The sequence below is a fragment of the Gopherus evgoodei genome, chromosome 3, assembly GCF_007399415.2.
Source record: "Gopherus evgoodei ecotype Sinaloan lineage chromosome 3, rGopEvg1_v1.p, whole genome shotgun sequence".
Classification (NCBI taxonomy): Eukaryota; Metazoa; Chordata; order Testudines; family Testudinidae; genus Gopherus; species Gopherus evgoodei.
This window is the reverse complement of record NC_044324.1, coordinates 179,491,484-179,511,068: the sequence shown is the minus strand read 5'-3', so window position 1 is coordinate 179,511,068 and position 19,585 is coordinate 179,491,484. Positions and strand designations below refer to the sequence as shown.

Below are 19,585 nucleotides of genomic sequence, written 5' to 3'. Positions count from 1 at the left end.
AACACAAACATGCGGAAATAAGAACATGAGCTTTCTAAGGAGGTTGCTAGTCATGAGAGCAGCCTGGGAGGAGATCCCAGACTTCATTTTGCAGTATTTTTTGCTTTTCCATAGTGTATGTTATTCTTACATATATTTTATTATTTTAAAAGCAGAGGTGCTTTTAAAAAGTTTTAACACAAAAATGGTAGTATTTCTATAGTATTGAATTATTATATACTTGTTAGTTTTTATACTGTGGAGTTTTGTTAACAAACAATTGGATCTGCGTTATGCACATTTTTATTTCTCCTCTTGTTAAAAAGGTGATCCATGAAGGGAAGATGCAAAATTCCAGCAAGTTAACTATGTGTGATAAATACACTCAACAGCCAGCCTAGGAGGGGCAATTCAGCAAAATTTTCCTTTATAAGTGACTTTCTTCTTTTAGATCCCAGAATATTCACCCCCTTGCAGCTGGCTCCCACTTCAAGTGATGGCTCTGCCACCAATAAACCTTGCTGGAGTCCGGAAATAGTCTACAGGAAGTCAGGAACATGTCTGTTTAAAATAAATTGCTTGGTCTTGCACATAAAGGAAAAACTATTTTAAATATGCAAAACCCCATATATATTTTAAAGCCCTCAGCACTTAGCTGACTTACTAAAAGCTGAGTCCATGCTACAACAAGCTTCTCTAGCAGCTGTAAAGTCACAAGCATGGTGCATGCAGCCGCATTATTCGAAGTGGGAGTCAGATAGTCTCTACAGAGATGGTTGTGTGGCACCAAGCTTGGAGCTAATATGCTAACTTCTTCTCTTCCTCTGGCTGTGGGAAGCATTCAGCACATAAGGTTAAACTTCATGGAGTTCTGTAATAAGGTTAACTAAGAATCTCATTAAATTAAATAGGTAAGAGAATGGGATTCAAATCACTAACATAACTGTTCTGAAGTTGGAGTTAATGAGATTCATTAACTATTGAATCACAGTTCAGATGAATGAGTATGATAGCAAATGCATCCCCACTAAAATGTATGAGAGTAGCCAGCTAATGAATTTACTGGTTTATACTGTAAAAAGAAAGGAGTTCAATACGTAACACATTTGCATTGACTTTTATACAGCATAATCATTTACTCAACGTTGTTATCTTTATTTTAAAAGCCAGAATGCTGTATGTAGCAGGAAGCTGAACCCATTTGAACATGTTTTGCTTTGCAGAAACAGTACTGAGGGACAAAATTCTGGTTCTTTGCCCAGGCGGTTTGCGCAGCCTGGCTGCAGTTACTATTAATGCTGCTCTACCCAGGGACATGGTCTGTTTTATTTGTGCACAGGTCCATTGATCACACCCCTTGCCTGCCCATAATCCTCCCACCATGCGGCGCTATAGAGGTCCGCCACTGAGACCTCCTCACTAGTATGCAGGGGAGTGTGGAGTACACCAAAGCCCTGTGAAACCAATGGGAGTCTTCCCTTTGACTCCAGCAGGCTTTAGACCAAGCTCCAGGACAGAGTCTACACTATTGCTGCCTCTCTGCACAACTTCCCCACAAATAAGTGATTGGGACTTTCAATGGTTACCTAATGCACCCTAGAACTGGGTCCAATCCAACAGCCCTTACTAAGATGGCAATCCCTTCAACTCCAATAGAAGTGTTGCCTTAGTAAAGACTTCCAGATTGGCTCCCCACTGCCTACCAAACTGAGAATGTTAAAAAAGCTACTTTTACAGAAATACAGTATATTTTCATATTGTTTAAGCAACCATTGAAACAAAAGAGAAACGAATAACTATTTCCATAAAAGTAGCTTCTTTTTTTGTTTCAGACATTTAAATATTTTATATATAAAAATGAGAGACAAGATAACCCCTCCAGTGTTGTAAGTTTCAGTATAAAGAGGTGGTTACTCTAAAGCTAACGCTTCAAATATTATTAGTGCCACTATAAAGAATGCTCTTCTCCTGGCTAAGGTGAGCTGTACATTTCGACAGCCAGCCAGTGCCTGTCAGGCAGATGCAGGATATGTGGCAAAAGCCGTCGAAGGTAACAGGGAACTAGGCCATTTGGGCTTTATAAACTGTAACTAGTACCTAAAGCATATAGGCAGCTACTGCAGAACATGAAGCACAGTTACAGTATGTTCTCTCCAGTCTGATCTATTGAGGAGGTGTACAGCAACATTCCATACTAACTGAAGCGTCAAGTAGCCTTCCTAGTTCACTCCAGGTAGAGCCGTTGCCCCAGTCTAGCCCTGAAGTGTCAAAGAGTGGTTTATGTCATCACTGATATAACCCCAGTTATAGTTATAAGAGCTTATCAGAAAGACCACGTGCATCTTTTGTTCTTCAGCTTTGCAATCTGTTTCTGCAGATCCATATTCTATAGGGCAAGTAATATCACCTAGTGGTGGAAGACAAACTGTGCTGCAGTGACTAATACACCTAGCATTCCAGCTTTACCAGGTTGTGTGAAGCAAAAACTGTCATGAGTATTGAACTTTGCTTTCAGTTATAGGGCAAAATAATTTCATTGACTCCAGTACATTAGTGGAAACATTTAAGTCTCCATCTTAATGTTGTTAGGCCATGTCTGTGCCCTATAGACAGTGACAGGAGTATCAATAATGCCAATATACTGAATCTAAGCACTGCAGAACACAGTAAGGAAAAGAACCAGTTAACTTTAAGGTGAAGACAAGTAAAGAGGGTATTTTGGAGTCAATTTTCAAAGTGGTAAGCACGAGATACGCAGGCAAATCCTACCATTTATTAAACTACACTGGTTGTGATGTGAGCTTACAAGTCAGGTCAAGTTTATTAATAATGACTCAGCCATAGGCCAAATGAACCAAAACCTAAATATATTATAATAAACTAAATCCAGAATTTTAAAATCTAGATTAAAAACAAATTTGAAAGTATATAAACTAACTAAATCACATATGCTTCCTACGCCACAGGTCTTTTCCTTCTTTTAGCAGTTGACCATACAAATAGGACAACCGCTTGGTGCATAGATACACTGTCAATTCCTAATAAGTATTTTGTTTTCTGAGAGGTCATACAAAAAGGCATCCAGGACAAAAACACTGAAAGCCATTTTGATCTCAAGTGGCAATACAAATTACAATATAATAAATAATGGGGTAGGACTTCCACCTGGCCAGAGCTGCATGGACAAAGGCGGTTACATTTCTCAGTGCTGATATATTGGCCTTCTGTGTAAACTGACTGCACAGATTGAAAATGGAAAGCTGTAAAGTCCCTCTTCCTTAACTTGTTATTAAACAAACTGTCTAAATATCTGACATATTGATGAGTCTTTTTAACAAGAGGGACTCAAGATGAAATATTGCCATGTCTAGTTGCTTATTAAATATCCTCTAGTCTCAGCTTGATTAGGGATTTTACATTTTTAAACTTAAATCTAATATTTCCAATTATGAGAGGTCTAGAGAATGAAAATAATTCTGAATGTACTCTAACCAAGAAAATTTATGTGAGAAAGCCCTGCGGAACGGTTCCTCTAAGCATAGCTTTGGCAAATAATGAGGATGAATACTGTGAATGTGAAACCAAAAACTGATATTATGGTATTACACTTTGGACAGAAAATAATTCATGATTCAGCTCTAAGAAGAGCAGCTGGTTTATTATTTGGGAGACCAAGAATCTTTCTAAGAAATTTGTTTTCAATCACTTTTAGTCTCAAGGGATTATTCCATGCCCATATATCCACACCATGCAAAATCTGAGCATATACCTGACACCATGGCCTCGAACACTAAGGACTATAGAAATTAAGTTGCCCAGTGAGCCTACAAAATTCAAGCCTAACATACTAAATTATTTACATGCAACTCCCATCTTTGACCTTTGTCTAATTTACTAGAGTTTTCGGACATCTCATTTCATTTATATACAATACCTGCCATATTAAGATTAGCTACTTTAGGAAGGCTTGAAAATACCTGTTCATCCACCTGTTATCTACTTTGCACTATTTTTATATACAAATAATTTACTCTTGTGTTACAAATATTGTCATTTTGAGGCTAACTTTAGTACCTGATAATATCTTTCATTATACTGAAAGATGACAGATGTGGCATGAAAAAGCTCTCCACTTCTCACCTTCATAGAACATTTATATTATTGGCCTTATTTGTTCTGTACTATTAAAGTCAATGGTTTCACTTCAAAGCAAGAGAAGGAGAGAATTTAGAACCACTATGTTCTATTTCTCAACAGAGGATATAGGTTATTCCACAAGCCTGGTCTCTTACCTCATTTTCGCAAATAGGATCTACAGCCGCAAAGCTTTGTTCAGTTATGGAAATTATTTCTTTCTCATGGATATGACCTGCAAATTAGATTGTCTACCAACTATCTAATTCTGCCATTACCTGTATTGATTAGTGCCCTCCTCTGCAAGTAGCCTCATTGGAATAAAGGACACTACTCATGTAGTAAGATACGACACCAGGTAAGTAAACGTGGCAGAATTGAGATCTATGTTAATTAGACACTATTATTTACATAGCAATCATAGCACAGCAGGCAATTCTGTTTATATCAGTGGAGTAACTCTGGTTTACACCTTTGTAAAACATAAATATATGAAAAATTAGAGAATAAAATGTAACATGGAATAACTCAATGGTAAGGTCAACACACATCTTGTTAAAACTATTATTTATGTTTACATGGTATTTTGTTTGATTTTTAGAGTACTCAGGAAAGCAAAACCTTTAGCACTGTTGTATCACAAAACTCAAATTACAGGATCAATTTGCCAGTCATTGTGGACTGCCACATTTTACCAGTCACTTTTTATTTTCCTCAGCAGGTACTGTAATATTCCCTTTGAAAGGTTTGTCACTTTGTTATGTCTTGCGGCAAAGTACAATATTTTGACACTTGTTTTTGTCACAGATTGGAACCAAAAAAAAAAAATCAAAATATGCTCTTCCTGTGAAAGGATTCGATAAGTGTAATTGTTAAAATACTATAGAATTATTTTCTTGGACATGTAACAAAAGAACCCTCTATCCATCTCTCTCACCCCTTTTTTTCCCATCTGGGACACTGCAATTCTCTGTGGTTGCTCTAAGATATCCTATTCTAGTGGAACTAGCCCCCGGAAGTTTCCATTGGCTCCAAATGGCAACTAGGTTTTGGATATAATAAAGATCTGTTAGTCTACTGCTTCCTGGGAATACTGAGTCTTGAACAGAAATCAACAAAGACCAAGAGAAAGAATCTAGTGGAACCTACTGGAATTTCTGTCAAGGCAGCCTCCATTACAGCCTTTCAGTTTCATTACACTTCTCTATGTCTAAATTCTTCTGTTTACTCCCTTCCTTGTCTCAGCTATTCCAATACACACTCAATCTCTCTCATCTCCCTAAGGATTTAAGTCTCCTCCTTCCTTTTCTCAGCCTCTTGGTGTCTTGTTTTCTGCAAAACTCCTCTCCTTAAAAAGTAGTGACTTCTGGGTTGGTGTAAGATGCCAGTCTGGGGACTCACCTCTTCTCCTTAGGCACAAAACAGGCATCATTCAGGCAGTTGAAGTGGCAAGCTACACTACAGTGCCCTACCAGCAGTGTGGCCATGGTGGCATGGGAAACGCTTGGGCTAGACATCCAAGCAGGGACCCACAGGGTCAGGCAAGCTTGTATTCAGGCAGCTAGCCTGAGCCACTGGCCATGCCAACACAGCCACACTGCTATTTTTAAGCACACTAGCTCAAGCAGAGCCTAGCACATGTTTGTCTACCCATGCTCGGAAGCATGCTGCCAGCTACACTGGAGACATATCCTCCCTCCTCTCAGTTTTAGGGTACTTCAGACTCAATTAAAACTTGGCCCTCACTTCCAGGGGCGGCTCCAGGCACCAGCACACCAAGCGCATGCCTGGGGCAGGAAGCTGCAGGGGTAGCCTGCCAGCCACCATGAGGGCAGCAGTCAGGCTGCCTTTGGCAGCATGCCTGCAGGAGGTCCATCGGTCCTGTGGCTTTTGGTGGTAATTTGGCAGCGGGTACGCCGAACCTCCCACAGGCATGCTGCCAAAGGCAGCCTGACTGCTGTGCTTGGGATGGCAAAATACATAGAGCCGCCTCTGCTCACTGCTGAGACAGTCAGCATCAGTGCTAGTTGTAAATGACTTTTTCAGATGTAGACACCTATGCACTAAGACCTGGACTACAGCTCCATTTTTACCTGCTGCGTGACTCAATTGTAATAAATACAAAACTAGGCATCATTTCACATTCTACAGCTCCAACAATCTATTCAGCTGATGCACACTACTGTCTCAAAGGCATACAGGATCTACCCAAAACTTCATCAGAGGTAAAAAGAAAAAGGAGAAAGCCATGCTACAGTGACTGAGAAAAACTCAAATCTTACTACAATATATGATCCCTATTAAGTAGTCAACTTGCAAACATTCTGTATGCTTTCTCATATCTAATAAAGAAACTTAACCATTAAGTTACCTCTATGTTTAGAATTATGGAGAAATGAACTGATCTTTGCAAAATATTCCAGACATCTGCTGTTGATCTGAAATAAACTAACTCAAAAACCAAGGCTAATGTTTAAAAAATCAGCAGCCAACTTCAGATCTGTCGCAACCATTTTGAGCTTCACAGCTACAATACAGATAGAAGTCTGATGCTCTTCCTCTAAAGCATGGACCCTTACAACTTGAAAATCACCATTACCAGTACAGGACCCAGCACTCAAAGGCAAGCAGTTATGTGGTACACACACTGACGACATTACTATATAAATACCAGTCTTCTGCATATTAATCTGAGTGGAAATAAAAATCAATAGTTTCATGTTAATAGTGGAAATGTGAAATGAAAATGTATATAAAATGAACTATTACAGAATAAAATCACACCAGGATGTTCTGCAGAAAGATAATGTGTTTTCTGGTAAAATACAAGTTTTAATTATACTGTGCAGTGCAGGAACAAAATTATTATATCATGTGGGCCCATAAAGAGGCAAATTGAAAGAAATGATTAATGTGTACTCAATGTTTCAGTTACAGCCAAGTGAGGCATTTCACATTATGCTCCTACTATAAATATAACCAAGCCTTGAATTAATGTACTGCTGATTGCATCAAGATAATATAAAACACGCAAAGCTTTGGCTTTGAAGCAGTGTGTCAGCTTTGACATAGTGCTAGCCAGCAGCAGGTGAATCTCACTGGAATCACAAATTCTGAGCCAATGTCTACTCCTGCAGCCAGAACAGCAAGCAGAGGAAAATAAGAGAATATAAAGACTATAGAAAGGAATAAGGGAGAAAGAAAACAGCAAGTGACATCAAACCTAACATGCATTCACATTTTTATATTTATGTATATGTCACACAAACACTACGTTAAAAGAACATTACCATTGCCAAGTCAAACACTCAAAAATTAGGAAATGCCACAATTAAGTTTGCCAATGTAACCTTAATTCAGCCTCCTTGGGCATAAGCATTATGCTACGGTCTTTAATTACGTGATCACATACTATATTTTCCACAGGATCTCTGCCTCATTCAGTGCACAAGCCAGATGATGTTCATGGAATAAATCCCAGCTGCTAGGAGCAGCAATTGCAGAGAAAGACATGCTCAGTTCCTGCAGCCTTGGATGGAGCATGCTTAGTCACTCTGTGGGGATGGTGCATGTGCAGTCCAGTCAGCACATGGGAGCTGTGAGCATGCTTACAACAGAAAAACTCTTCAGAAAAATATAGCTCCCAAACTCTAGCAAGTTTCTACCAAGCATATGTGAATTGTGACTTTTCAAAGCCTATAATTTGGCCAATTTTTTCAGGAACAGCAACAGACACATTCCTGCACCAGGACAACCTCCCTAACATGTTTCAAGTCCCTGCTAAAAAACATGGAGGCACTAAAGCTTCTCAAAGAAACAGTTATAGGATTTTTTTAAAATATGGACAAATAATTTTTCTCTAGCCTCATTCTGAGAAATGGTTATAGAGTTTAGCTAAAACTTTCATTAAAAAATTCAATCTGACACTTACTTAGTATGGAAATTTTCAGCCCAAACCGTTAAAGTTTGGCAAAGTTATAAGTGACTGAAAACAGGGTCTTGTAATGGAAAGTGTCATGCAATCTTAGCGACAGTGCAGTGCTGCCAACTCTGCCTATAACACACACACACACACACACACACACACACACACACACACACACACACACACACACACAAAAATATATACAGGGTGAGAGTGAACACAGGAGACAGAAAGCACAGAAAAAGAGATAGCATGACAGCCAGAGATATTTGTACAGCTGAAACCAAATTCTGAAACAATATTTTGACAAGTGAGAGCAGAAGATCACCATTGTCAGAGCTGTTTTTAAATGACTTCAGTGTAAAAACCAAAATATTTAACAAACTGAAATAATGTACTTATTATTATGATGTTGTACTTGTCTAAAGTTAGAAAAAAACTATTACAAAGTTAAAACAAGGTTTTTTGTTCACATGCAAATGATTCCGATTGAAACAGCAGTCTGAAAATACTTGTCAAGCAGGACAACAGGTGACCCCAGGTTCTCTTCTATAATCTTACCTCCATAATCTTATCTGCAAAGCATCTACATTCTGATGGAGTTACATGAACAATAATTATATTAATTATCACAATGCAAATCCTATATAACTATTAAAAATATTACATATTTAGGTTGAGAAAAGAATCATGACAAAATCTTACCTGCAACATAGTCACCAAATCCAATGGTAGTTAAAGTGATAACTACAAAATAAATTGCATCTAGTGTGCTCCAGCCTTCTATATGCTTGAATATTACGGCAGGAAGAGCAACAAACAGCACACAGCCAAACAATATGAATATTATTGTTGATATGATGCGAATCTTTGTCTGACTCACATTCCATTTCTACAGAAGAAAAGGAGGGGAAAGAAAGAAAAATCCATGGTTAGTAAAACTGTGTGATTGTACTTGAGCACCTATTAAACCCAGAATGAGAAGCATCACCTTTACTAAGGAGCAGAGCTGGATGAATAATTAATTTTTCAGTTCATTAGCAATTAAAAAAAAAGGATTAGTCAAGCAGAACAGCAATAAAATGTTTCAGAATTTTTGATGAATTGACACATATCAACAGAAATTTTGTTTCCGGTTGAATGAAATGTTTTGTCCAACCAGAAATAAAATGTTTAGTTTATAGGCATTTTAATCCTTCAGAAAAATAAAAGCAAAGGAAATGAAGGGCTGGAGTTACAAAATGACCAGAGGAGGAGGAGAAGAAGGATCTCTACTTGTAACCTTCAGGCAGTAGGTAGGCACTCAGCTGGGATGTGTGAGATACAGGTTCAACTCCCTGCTCTAGACCAGGGATTAGAATCCAGGTCTCTTCCTGCCAGGTTGAGTGCCCTAGCCCCCAGGCTATTGATTATTCTGGAGTGGGTTACTCTCAGCCTCTCCGGTTAAAGCTATTCCACTTTGCATAAATAATTAAATAGTCATTGGGGCAGGGCCTTTAACTAGGGTCTCCTCACATCAACATCTCAAAGAGCTCTTACGTGTCCTTGTGAATCCAGCCTGAAAAAAAATTGAGAGCTGAAATGATTCAACAAATTTATGATTAGATTTGGGTCAACCTAAACTGCATTTTTCATCACATAAACTATTTGTCAGAAAAAAAATTCCCAGCTGCACCGAGAAGGCTAGGATATTATCATTCTGGGTACGTCTACACTGGAATAAGAGAGCCGCAGCTGATCCAGGTCTACTGATTTAGGTTTGTGGGGCTGAGGTAGCAGGGCTAAAAATTGCTGTGCAGATGTCTGCGGGCCCAGAGCTCAGGCTCCAGCCCAAGCCCAAATGTTTGCACAGCAATTTGACAGCCCTAGGGCCTGAGCCCTGTGAGTCCAAATCAGCTGATCCAGGCCAGTCGCCAGTGTTTAACTGCTGTGCAGAATTACCCTCTGGGTCCACCACAGGAATAGAGGTGTTTATTAAAAGCAAATGTGCATATTCTGGGAAACATTTGCAGTCTCTGAATGTGATTCCCTTTTTGTTCTGAACGAATGGCATTTATACCACTCAGTAATACTAAAGGTTCAGCAGATTTGTCACACTGCAATTTGGCATACTTAACTAAATGTTTAAATGGGCCTCAAATGGCTTCTAATTTTGTAGGTGCAATTTTTCACCTGCAAGTAACTACGAGTAAAAGTCATACATTTTAGCCTTCTAAGTATCTGATTGCACCCACAAATCAGGTAATGGCCTAACTATATTGGTTCAATTAAATGCAGGCAGAAAATTGCACCCCCAAAATTGGAGACTCTTAAAATCTGGCCTATTGTATAGAAAATAAATGAAATCAGAAAAGAGCTTAACTGGTTCCTGATTGACCTTTCCTTATATTTTTTTAAACTAGTTTAGTGCTTGTGAAAGCTAGTCCAGGCAGTCATCAAGACCAAAGCCAAGCTTTTATCATCCAAAACCAGGAAGCACAGACTGTGGTGATGTAAAATCTCCTATGATGTGTCTCATTTTTTATTTTATTTTGCGCGTGGGGAGTGGGAGGGGAAAATCACCTCTAAGAATGAGAGAGCCATTCAGTGTCTGACCATTCAAATCAAACCTTCCCAGCAGAAACTGCCAACAAGGGAGCAAATTGCTGCTCAGTTTTACAGTATGGATACTTATCTGTTAGGAAATGAATTAAGCTGTTTTCCACACAGGGAGACAATTAGCCAATAAATGCAAGTAGAACTGGTCAGAACTTTCCAGAATCTGAATTTTTCAACAAAAATTTTCATGAAAATTTTGATTTCTGAAGAGAAGTTGTAAAGAATGATCATAACACCTCATGATGTTTTCTTTCCATTTTTTCAGCCAACCCTAGATGCAAATAGCTCTTGGTTGCCAATGATCCAGCTGGGTTTGAAACAGTGGCTTTGAGCCGAAAGTAAGTACCCTGAGACTTTTCTTTTCAGTTGTCATAAAGCCAGCATTTGCTTGGTGGATGAAACTGTCTGGCATAACACCATCTGCATAGTGAGAATCTCAAAATCAACCATGCTAACAGACAGTTCCTACTATAAAGGAAAACAGGCAACAATACGGCATGCCGCACAGAACTAGTCCCTTTGAACACACAACAGTTGCAGTGCTGGTGCAAACAACAGAAAATTGCACTGCAAATTAAGGCTGCTAAATAAACATGTATTTAAAAATGTAATATGACAGGTACTGTAGCACCTTCTGCCACTGGGACAACCAGTGTTTGGGTTGTAGCTGTAGCTGCTTCAGCCACTGGAGGCTGCAGTATACCTAGATGCAACTGAGGGACTTCTAGCCCTACAGCACAACAGGCAGCCGCAGAGAGCGGCGACATGGAGGAGGAAATTCACACTTCTGTGGGTCTAACTAGGCAGAGGCAGAGTATGCAGCTGTCTGCACATGCTTCTTGCTGCCTCTGCTCCTGCTTTTCCAGATCCGGCAACAAGCGTGGGAGTTGAGACTCATAATGGTGGGTGTGAGGTTTCCATGTGACAGCCACCTACTATAGTGTCTTTAAAAGGAGCAGTTTTGCCAAGTTTCACATTTTTATTGCAATTCTTGCAACCATTGGTGTTTTTCTTTAAGTCCTGGCTGCTGAATTCCTGTGAATATGTAAGAATCTCAGGTTTCATTTTATGTTTTTAAAGTGTCCGCCCTTCATGGCTGCAAAGATTAGCATGAAAGTGTGACCTTGGTGCACCTAAAGGCTCAAAAACCAGAAGGCCAATAAAAAGAAACCCAAATGTACTTTCGTAAAAATTGCAATCCTAGAAGGTCCTGACTCACTGATTTTTGAATGTTTGGGGTTGGGAACTTGCTCCTAAATTCCCCTAGGATAATTTTTGTACTTTTACAATTATATTGTCCTGTTCTGAAAAGATGTTTTTCTCTACCCTATTTCTACTGTAGATTAAAGATCAACTCAAACAGGGGCCACTTGCTCAGCCTTCAAAGACATATGTCTGTGAATAATTTCACACATGAACAATCCCATTGACCTCAGTAGAACACCCGATGGTGTCATAAGCAGGACACAGGCCTCAACTATGCCAAGAAACATTGAAGCCAAGTCCTGTCAAATACACATGAAAAAAAAATGAAATAAAAGGAGAATTTTTTTCTAATCTTTTTCAGTTACATGAATTGTAGGTCTTACTTGTAACAACAGAGAAGTACAAATTAAAAAAAAAATCATACTCTGTCTGAAAGCTAAGTTGTTAGTGTCCCTTTAGATATGTTTTATGCCAATCAGTGGGATAAAGCTATTATAGGCTCAGAAAAATGAATGTATAAAACAGGCAGTGGGATTTAGTTTCAAATGATGCTACAATATGATGGGGGTTAATTTAGCTACAACAAATCAGGAAAAAGATCTTGAAGTCATTGTGGATAGTTCTCTGAAGATGTCCACGCAGTGTGCAGAGACGGTCAAAAAAGCAAACAGGATGTTAGGAATCATTAAAAAGGGGATAGAGAATAAGACAGAGAATATATTATTGCCCTTATATAAATCGATGGTACGCCCACATCTTGAATACTGCATTCAGATGTGGTCGCCTCATCTCAAAAAAGATATATTGGCACTAGAAAAGGTTCAGAGAAGGGCAACTAAAATGATTAGGGGGTTGGAATGGGTCCCATATGAGGAGAGATTAAAGAGGCTAGGACTTTTCAGTTTGGAAAAGAGGAGACTAAGGGGGGATATGATAGAGTTATATAAAATTATGAGTGATGTGGAGAAAGTGGATAAGGAAAAGTTATTTACTTATTCCCATAATACAAGAACTACGGGTCACCAAATGAAATTAATAGGCAGCAGGTTTAAAACAAATAAAAGGAAGTTCTTCTTCACACAGTGCACAGTCAACTTGTGGAACTCCTTACCTGAGGAGGTTGTGAAGGCTCAGACTATAACAGCGTTTAAAAGAGAACTGGATAAATTCATGGTGGTTAAGTCCATTAATGGCTATTAGCCAGGATGGATAAGGAATGGTGTTCCTAGACTCTGTTTGTCAGAGGGTGGAGACAGATGGCAGGAGAAAGATCACTTGATCATTACCTCTTAGATTCACTCCCTCTGGGGCACCTGGCATTAGCCACTGTCGGTAGACAGGATACTGGGCTAGATGGACCTTTAGTCTGACCTAGTACAGCCGTTCTTATGTTATGTATTTTTGTGTATGTGTAAGCACAATTTTTGCCTACTACCATTTGCACATGCTTAACCCATGTATTTGCACTTATGATAAAGCAGAAGAGAGCACTGGCCAACTAAAATCCTGTGATCTCTCTCAAGTTCTTTCTTTTAAACACTATATTCTTTCCCACCCCCTCCTTGTTAAAATTAAACAGAAGGATGCTTATTTTAGTTCAGGGGAAGTCCTGGAGAAGGGGAGAGTCCAAAGGTCACTTCCTATGCTGTGGGGGCTGTACAAGGAGGGCAAGATACAGTATGGGGACTGGAAAGACAATAGAAGGGCTAACTAGAAGGTGTAGCAAGGAAGTACAGGAGTTCACTCCTGCTCACTTTGAACACTGCCTATAATATCAGTGTATGCTTTATCTATGGTTTACCATAAATCTCAAAGTGCCTGCACCGATTCCCCTATATTATCTCAAGTTATCCCATTCAGCCACATTTCTGTGTCAGTGATTTTTTACTATAGTGCAACAATATAATTTTTTGAAACAAACTGTTGCTGCTCTAGAGTATTTTAAAGGCAAATAAAAAATATGAGTTGATTGATTTGGATCCAATTTCTCTTCCCAGTCATAATTATTTTCGGAAACTGAATCTCAATGTATATTTTGAACATCACCCAGTTCTCTATCAACAATGTTGGATAACATGTACTTTCAGTAACCTTCAACGTGCCTTTTGCCAGACATTAACAATGATTCAATGCATTATTCCCTTTAAAAAGTTTACTATATTTTTACTTAATTTGCTATATTTAGAGTGATGAGTAACATTCAGGACAATACATTTAGCATACTTACAACAAATGTATCTTCTACTTTGGCAATTCCTTTTCCAAATATGGTCCCTAGTTGATCTCCAACTCCAGCCAACAGAAAACCAAACAGAGGAATTCCCAATAAGGCATAGATGATACAGAATATCTTTCCACCTTCTGTACGTGGCGAGATGTTCCCAAAGCCTACATTACAAACAACTTGGGCTATTTATAAATTACTTACACATATTAAATTACATGTCTAAAAGTATTGCAGGAGGATCAATCACGTTATACACTGTACATTGCTATAGATTCACCCTCATAATTTGATTTTGTCATTTTCCTCATTCGGAGTGTTGTCCAATTAACCAATTTGTCTCCCTTATATGTATAATTCTTATATTGCTGAATTTTTTTCCTTCTCCCACAGAGTAGCTTCACCATAAAGGCTGATTTCTGCACTCCCTACACAGGCAAATCTCCCACTGAAATCACTTGGAGCAAATCTTCCACTGACTTCAGTGGGTAATTAACCTGAGCACAGGGTGCAAGATTAGACCCTACTAAGTGGAAATTAACTATAACTGGAACTGCAATTTTCAGACTGCAATGCATTGAAATGCTATGCCGTTTACATTCAAATGTAGTATAAACAGTTTTCAGAGATCACAAAAACCTACATTTTCAAGGGATGCAGGATGAAACATTTGGATGAGCAAGATGGGGATCTGTACATTAAGTGGGACTATTCATATACTTTAGAACTGAAGGATTGCACACATACAGGTTTTCGCAGGCACAATAAGTCTTTGCAATTTGATGCCACTGTCCATTTGAAAACTCAAATCACTTACAAAGATTATTGAATTTAGTTAAAAACATACTTCCAGCATTCATATTAGCTCTGTTTTAAAATAGGGAAATGGAGGTATAAATAGTTCAATCCTGTAAAATGCTGAATGCTCTGAACGCCAAGCACCTCACAGGATTGGACCCTAAATGACTTGTCTACGGCCACATAAAAAGACTACAGAATAAAATCCAGATCTCTTGAGTCCCAGTTCTGCTTCTTAACCCAAAAGCCTTCCACCTTCCTTGATTCACCTACATTTTTCACAGGCTATTTGCTGCAATCTCATATCCCTATAAGCAATTTCCATGCTTCACTTTTCACCAAGATGGCAGTCACTAATAAAGGCCTGAAAATTTCAGCAAAAAACATTTTTCTTTCCTCTCCCTCTCTGGTTCTTTTTCATGAAAATTGTCTATAGAAAATTTCAACTTTTCTATGAAATATCAAATCAGAATATTTTGGTCACAAGCCCAAATCCTTTTTGTTTTCAGGCATTCAGTTTTTCACCAAAATATCAAAGTTTTCCATGGAAAGCAGACATTTTTTTGCAAAAAAATTTGTTTACTCCAAAATCCAATTTTCTATTGAAAAACAATGTAGACAGAAAACTTTCAACAAGCCCTACTCGGAATTTATAATTAATTTTTTTTCTTTCATGTATAGTTCCCCATTTATACTGATTGAGATATAGTAGGGGCACTTGAACTTTCAGAATGCAAGAGGTAATACAAATAAGTGAAGCTCTCTTTTGTATCCATCCCAATTTCTGTTTATCTATTTGAGCACCCTGGTTTAGTACCAAAGACAAATTTTCTTCACATGCAGCATTTTGTTTATTTTTATTATTGCTCTTCTTGAAATTAGAGATAAATCTGAACCAAAATCCTGTATCCAAACATCTCCCCTTTAGCAACACATACACACGTTGGAAAATTTTAAATAAAAATCTGGTTATGAATGCTATGGCTTGAGCCAGACATTGCAAAAGTGTGTAGTAAAGTACGTAGCAGTTGTATGGAACTAAGAAAAGCACTGTTATTTCAAGAATGCTAAGAAAAGCACTGTTATTTCAAGAATGTAAAGTATCCCAAACCAAATTTATGTTGCAGGCATTGTATTATTCTTAACAGAAACACTACCAGTATCCTTTTGTATATACAGGGGCCAAAATCATCACTAGAAAAACTTCCCAGAAGAAAACAGAATTATACAATGCTCAATCTGCCTTGATGTAACCTTTAATCTTAATGTAAACATCATTTCCCAGACAAAAAATAAGTTATGAGGGAATTAAGGTTGAGTACAGATCAATAATCAACAGCAAAAAAAGTTATCTGTGTTGTAATTATCCCAGAATCAAGCATTATAAAGCCAGAAAATTCAGTTAAGGTAAAAAGAATTGCCAACCTATTACGGGATAGAAATGCACCCAAACAATTTTCACTCTGCCCTGTAGTGAAACTATGCAAAAAAACCCCACATGATTATGATTAAGACATTTTAGCATTTGTGGTTTCTGATTAGATTAAACTGATTTTAACTAAATATACGTTTTCTCCCTTCCCTGCTCACTACCCCATGATGTCACTAGGGACAGTGTAATACAGTGCTCTGAGTTAATCTGGAGCCAGGACTGGAGCCACTGAGGTTTACCATTCAGGGCTAGTCTACACTCGAGGGGGGGCGGAATCAATCTAAGATATGCATCTTCAGCTACAAGAATAGCATAGCTGAAGTTGACGTATCTTAGATCGAATTAAAATTACTTACTCTGCATCCTCAGGATGCTGAATCAATGACCACGGCTCCCCTGTCGACTTTGCTTCCACCTCTCACACTGCTGGAGTTCAGCAGTCGATAGGAGAGCGATCGGGGATCGATTTTCGGGGATTGATTTACCACATATACACTACAGGCGATAAATTGATCCCCGATAGATAGATCGCTAACTGCTGATCTGGCGGGCAGTGTAGACGTACCTAGGGAGTTTTAAACTTATACATTCCCCACTTTACTGCACCGAGCAGATCTCAGGGCATGATAGGATCTGGCCCCAGAGTTTTAAAATAAATTAGCTTCTGTTTAATCATGACCAAACCATGAGAGAGAAACAAATACTATTTAGTCTGGTTTAATAAACAGGTCTGTGTATGTGGCTACAGTATTTCTGAATAGATTCTATCATTCAATTTTTATAAAGCCTTAGCATGACTTAGAACCAAGCATCTGGGGCACCATGTGCAAGTCAGACTCTTGTCTTTGGCAATAGCCCTTGATTTTGGTAGAGCCAAGAGACATTTTTCCTTGTTTCACATCCTCTCAGTGATGATAAAATATTTACCCAACTAAGCATACTCAAAAGAAAGAGGCTGCTGTATTTTCTTTTTACTCTGATATTTCCATTTCCATTCCTCCCACTGCTGTCAGAGGAGATATGTTTCTTGTGCACTCTATTTGTAATCTGCTACTAATCACTTCCAGGACATCTAGTTCCCATTCAGCTGAATGTATTTACATCTTTACAGAGACATACTTTACATAGGAACCAGATGATGAATCTCTTTGCTTTTACGGCCCTCAACCGTTTACTCTTCATAACAGATTTTTTCATGTAGAAACACCATAAAAAAGGTCTCTTTTTAAATAATTACATATGAAGGGTTCTCTCACACACACACATTCTGGATTAACAGCCAGCAGTGACTGGTGGTGCCATGTACCTTTGGCTGGATGCTCACTTCTCAGGAAAAAAGACGACGTGTTTTGGGATCTATCGTTATAACTTAGTGCCTTAGCCAGGGCTTTGGAGATGTGCTTCAGGTCCGGAGCAAGCTCCAGGCAAAAACCTGCAGCTCCACTGCTCCGAAGCTGCTCCGCCCTTCAGCTTTGGGCTCCGCTCCAAAGCCCTGGCCTTAGCGACATGGTCTGTTATAAGATTTCCATCACACAAATGCACAATATTATGTTTCATAATAATATGCTACCACATATTACAAATCAGCCTGTCTTGATAGCTACAAGAATTGTCCCTAAATAATACTCTCCTATTACTTTCCCACATTGTGAGGTATTCTTTTAATTAGGGAATGGGAGAGGAAATTTACATGTGCTTATTGTGGTTGATCTAATTTTTAAATGTATTGTCTAAAAGAAAGCTATGGTTCTCTAAAAACATCAGCAGCATGCTGCTCCTACATAAAATGAGAGAAAAATTTCATCGAACATAGCTACATCATGCTGATCCCAGCACATAAACCATAGGGACACCATTACATGCCTCCAAGTATCGTGCAACTCTTTTCTATTTTCAGTGATCACATAGACATTCACAGCATTAATGTACTTGCTATAGCTCTACCTCTGAATAAGTTACATGGCAGCAAAGGTCTTCACTGCAGAGTCCTCTCTTTTGGTCCATTAACAGTTCCAGCCCATCCAGATGCTGGACCCTGTTCCCAATCTGCCATATTGGCTGAATTACCTCTCCAAATCAGCAACATTTACACTCTTCCACACTCTCCTCCCGTCCCCTGGACCAGCATTTGTAAAAAGAAACATGTCTGGGTTCTCAGGCTCTGCACACAGGTCAGCACCATAATCACACAGGCAGTTGCTGTGCAAGGAGAGATTCTTCACACCTCCTGTCCCATGTGTGTTTCTACTCCTCTGGTTCCAGTACATGGGGATTCCTGGATTTAGCATCTAGAGTCAAAGTATTTCTTTCAAACAGTTTGTGGATATGAACTAAGGCAGTGTTTTTTAAACTTTTTTGGCTGCATACCCCTTTCCAGATAATGAAGTCTACCATGTACCCCTGTCTGAGATAAGGTCATAATATACCTATGATTAGATTACCCAGTCTTCCTAAATAAAACGCATTGTCTGCCATTACAGGATTTTTCTCACCTACCCCAGTTTGAAAACCACTGAACGAAGGGATCCAAAACCCACTGAAGTCAATGAAAAGATTCTCTTCAAAGTGCTTTTTATCAGGCCCTATCTGCAGTGAATTAGAAGAGAATCAAAAATTTTACTTCCAAAACTGGGTCACAGGCAGACTGCCACCTACCTTACTTTAATAAACCATAGCATGACTTACCTCCTGGTTTCATAAAATCCCTTCCATGGTGTGTTAAATGCTAAGTGTGCCACTAATACCCAAAGGGTTCGTGTGTATTTAGAATATGTTCTCTGACAGGTAGTTATAGACAGATACAAGAACCACATTTTAAAACCAAGTAGCTTCCATTCGCCCATGAGTGAACCAAGACAGGGAGGGCAGTGTAAATACTGCCTAATTGTTCTATTCAGCAAGATAACACATTGAATGATTTTAGCTGCAAAACCTACATCATCCATGACTCAATTTACACATGGGATTTGGAAAACTCAGTCACCTACTGGCCTTGGTAGTAGTGGGTAGTGCAAGAAGTTGCAATATTTTAAATTAAATAAGTAAACATCAATTTGTGCTTTTCAAATTTCATGTCACCAGTTTCACACACTGTCATTTTTTCACTTGAGAAAGGGCCAGTTTTGCTTGAAAATTAGTCATTTTCATGAGAATTTGTCTTGGTTTTGAGCCTAACAGAAAATGTTTAACATTTCAATTTCTGATTTATTTTCCATGACCAACAACAATTTGCATTGAAACCATGCATAAGTTTGAATTTCATGGAAATTTTTGCTAAAAGCAAAAACTT

At 38.6% G+C, this 19,585-nt stretch overlaps 1 protein-coding gene across 3 annotated transcripts in view; it reads right to left on the bottom strand.

Moving 5' to 3' along the window:
* KCNK2 (potassium two pore domain channel subfamily K member 2) overlaps positions 1–19,585 on the bottom strand; it is a 178,632-nt gene that overhangs the window by 40,780 nt on the left and 118,267 nt on the right. For all 3 annotated transcript variants that reach the window (XM_030557538.1, XM_030557540.1, XM_030557539.1), the window contains exons 4-5: positions 14,070–14,230; positions 8,744–8,930 (exon numbers count right to left, since the gene is read on the bottom strand). In XM_030557538.1, coding sequence (XP_030413398.1) covers positions 8,744–8,930; positions 14,070–14,230 — 348 coding nt within the window. The remainder of the gene's footprint in view (positions 1–8,743; positions 8,931–14,069; positions 14,231–19,585) is intronic.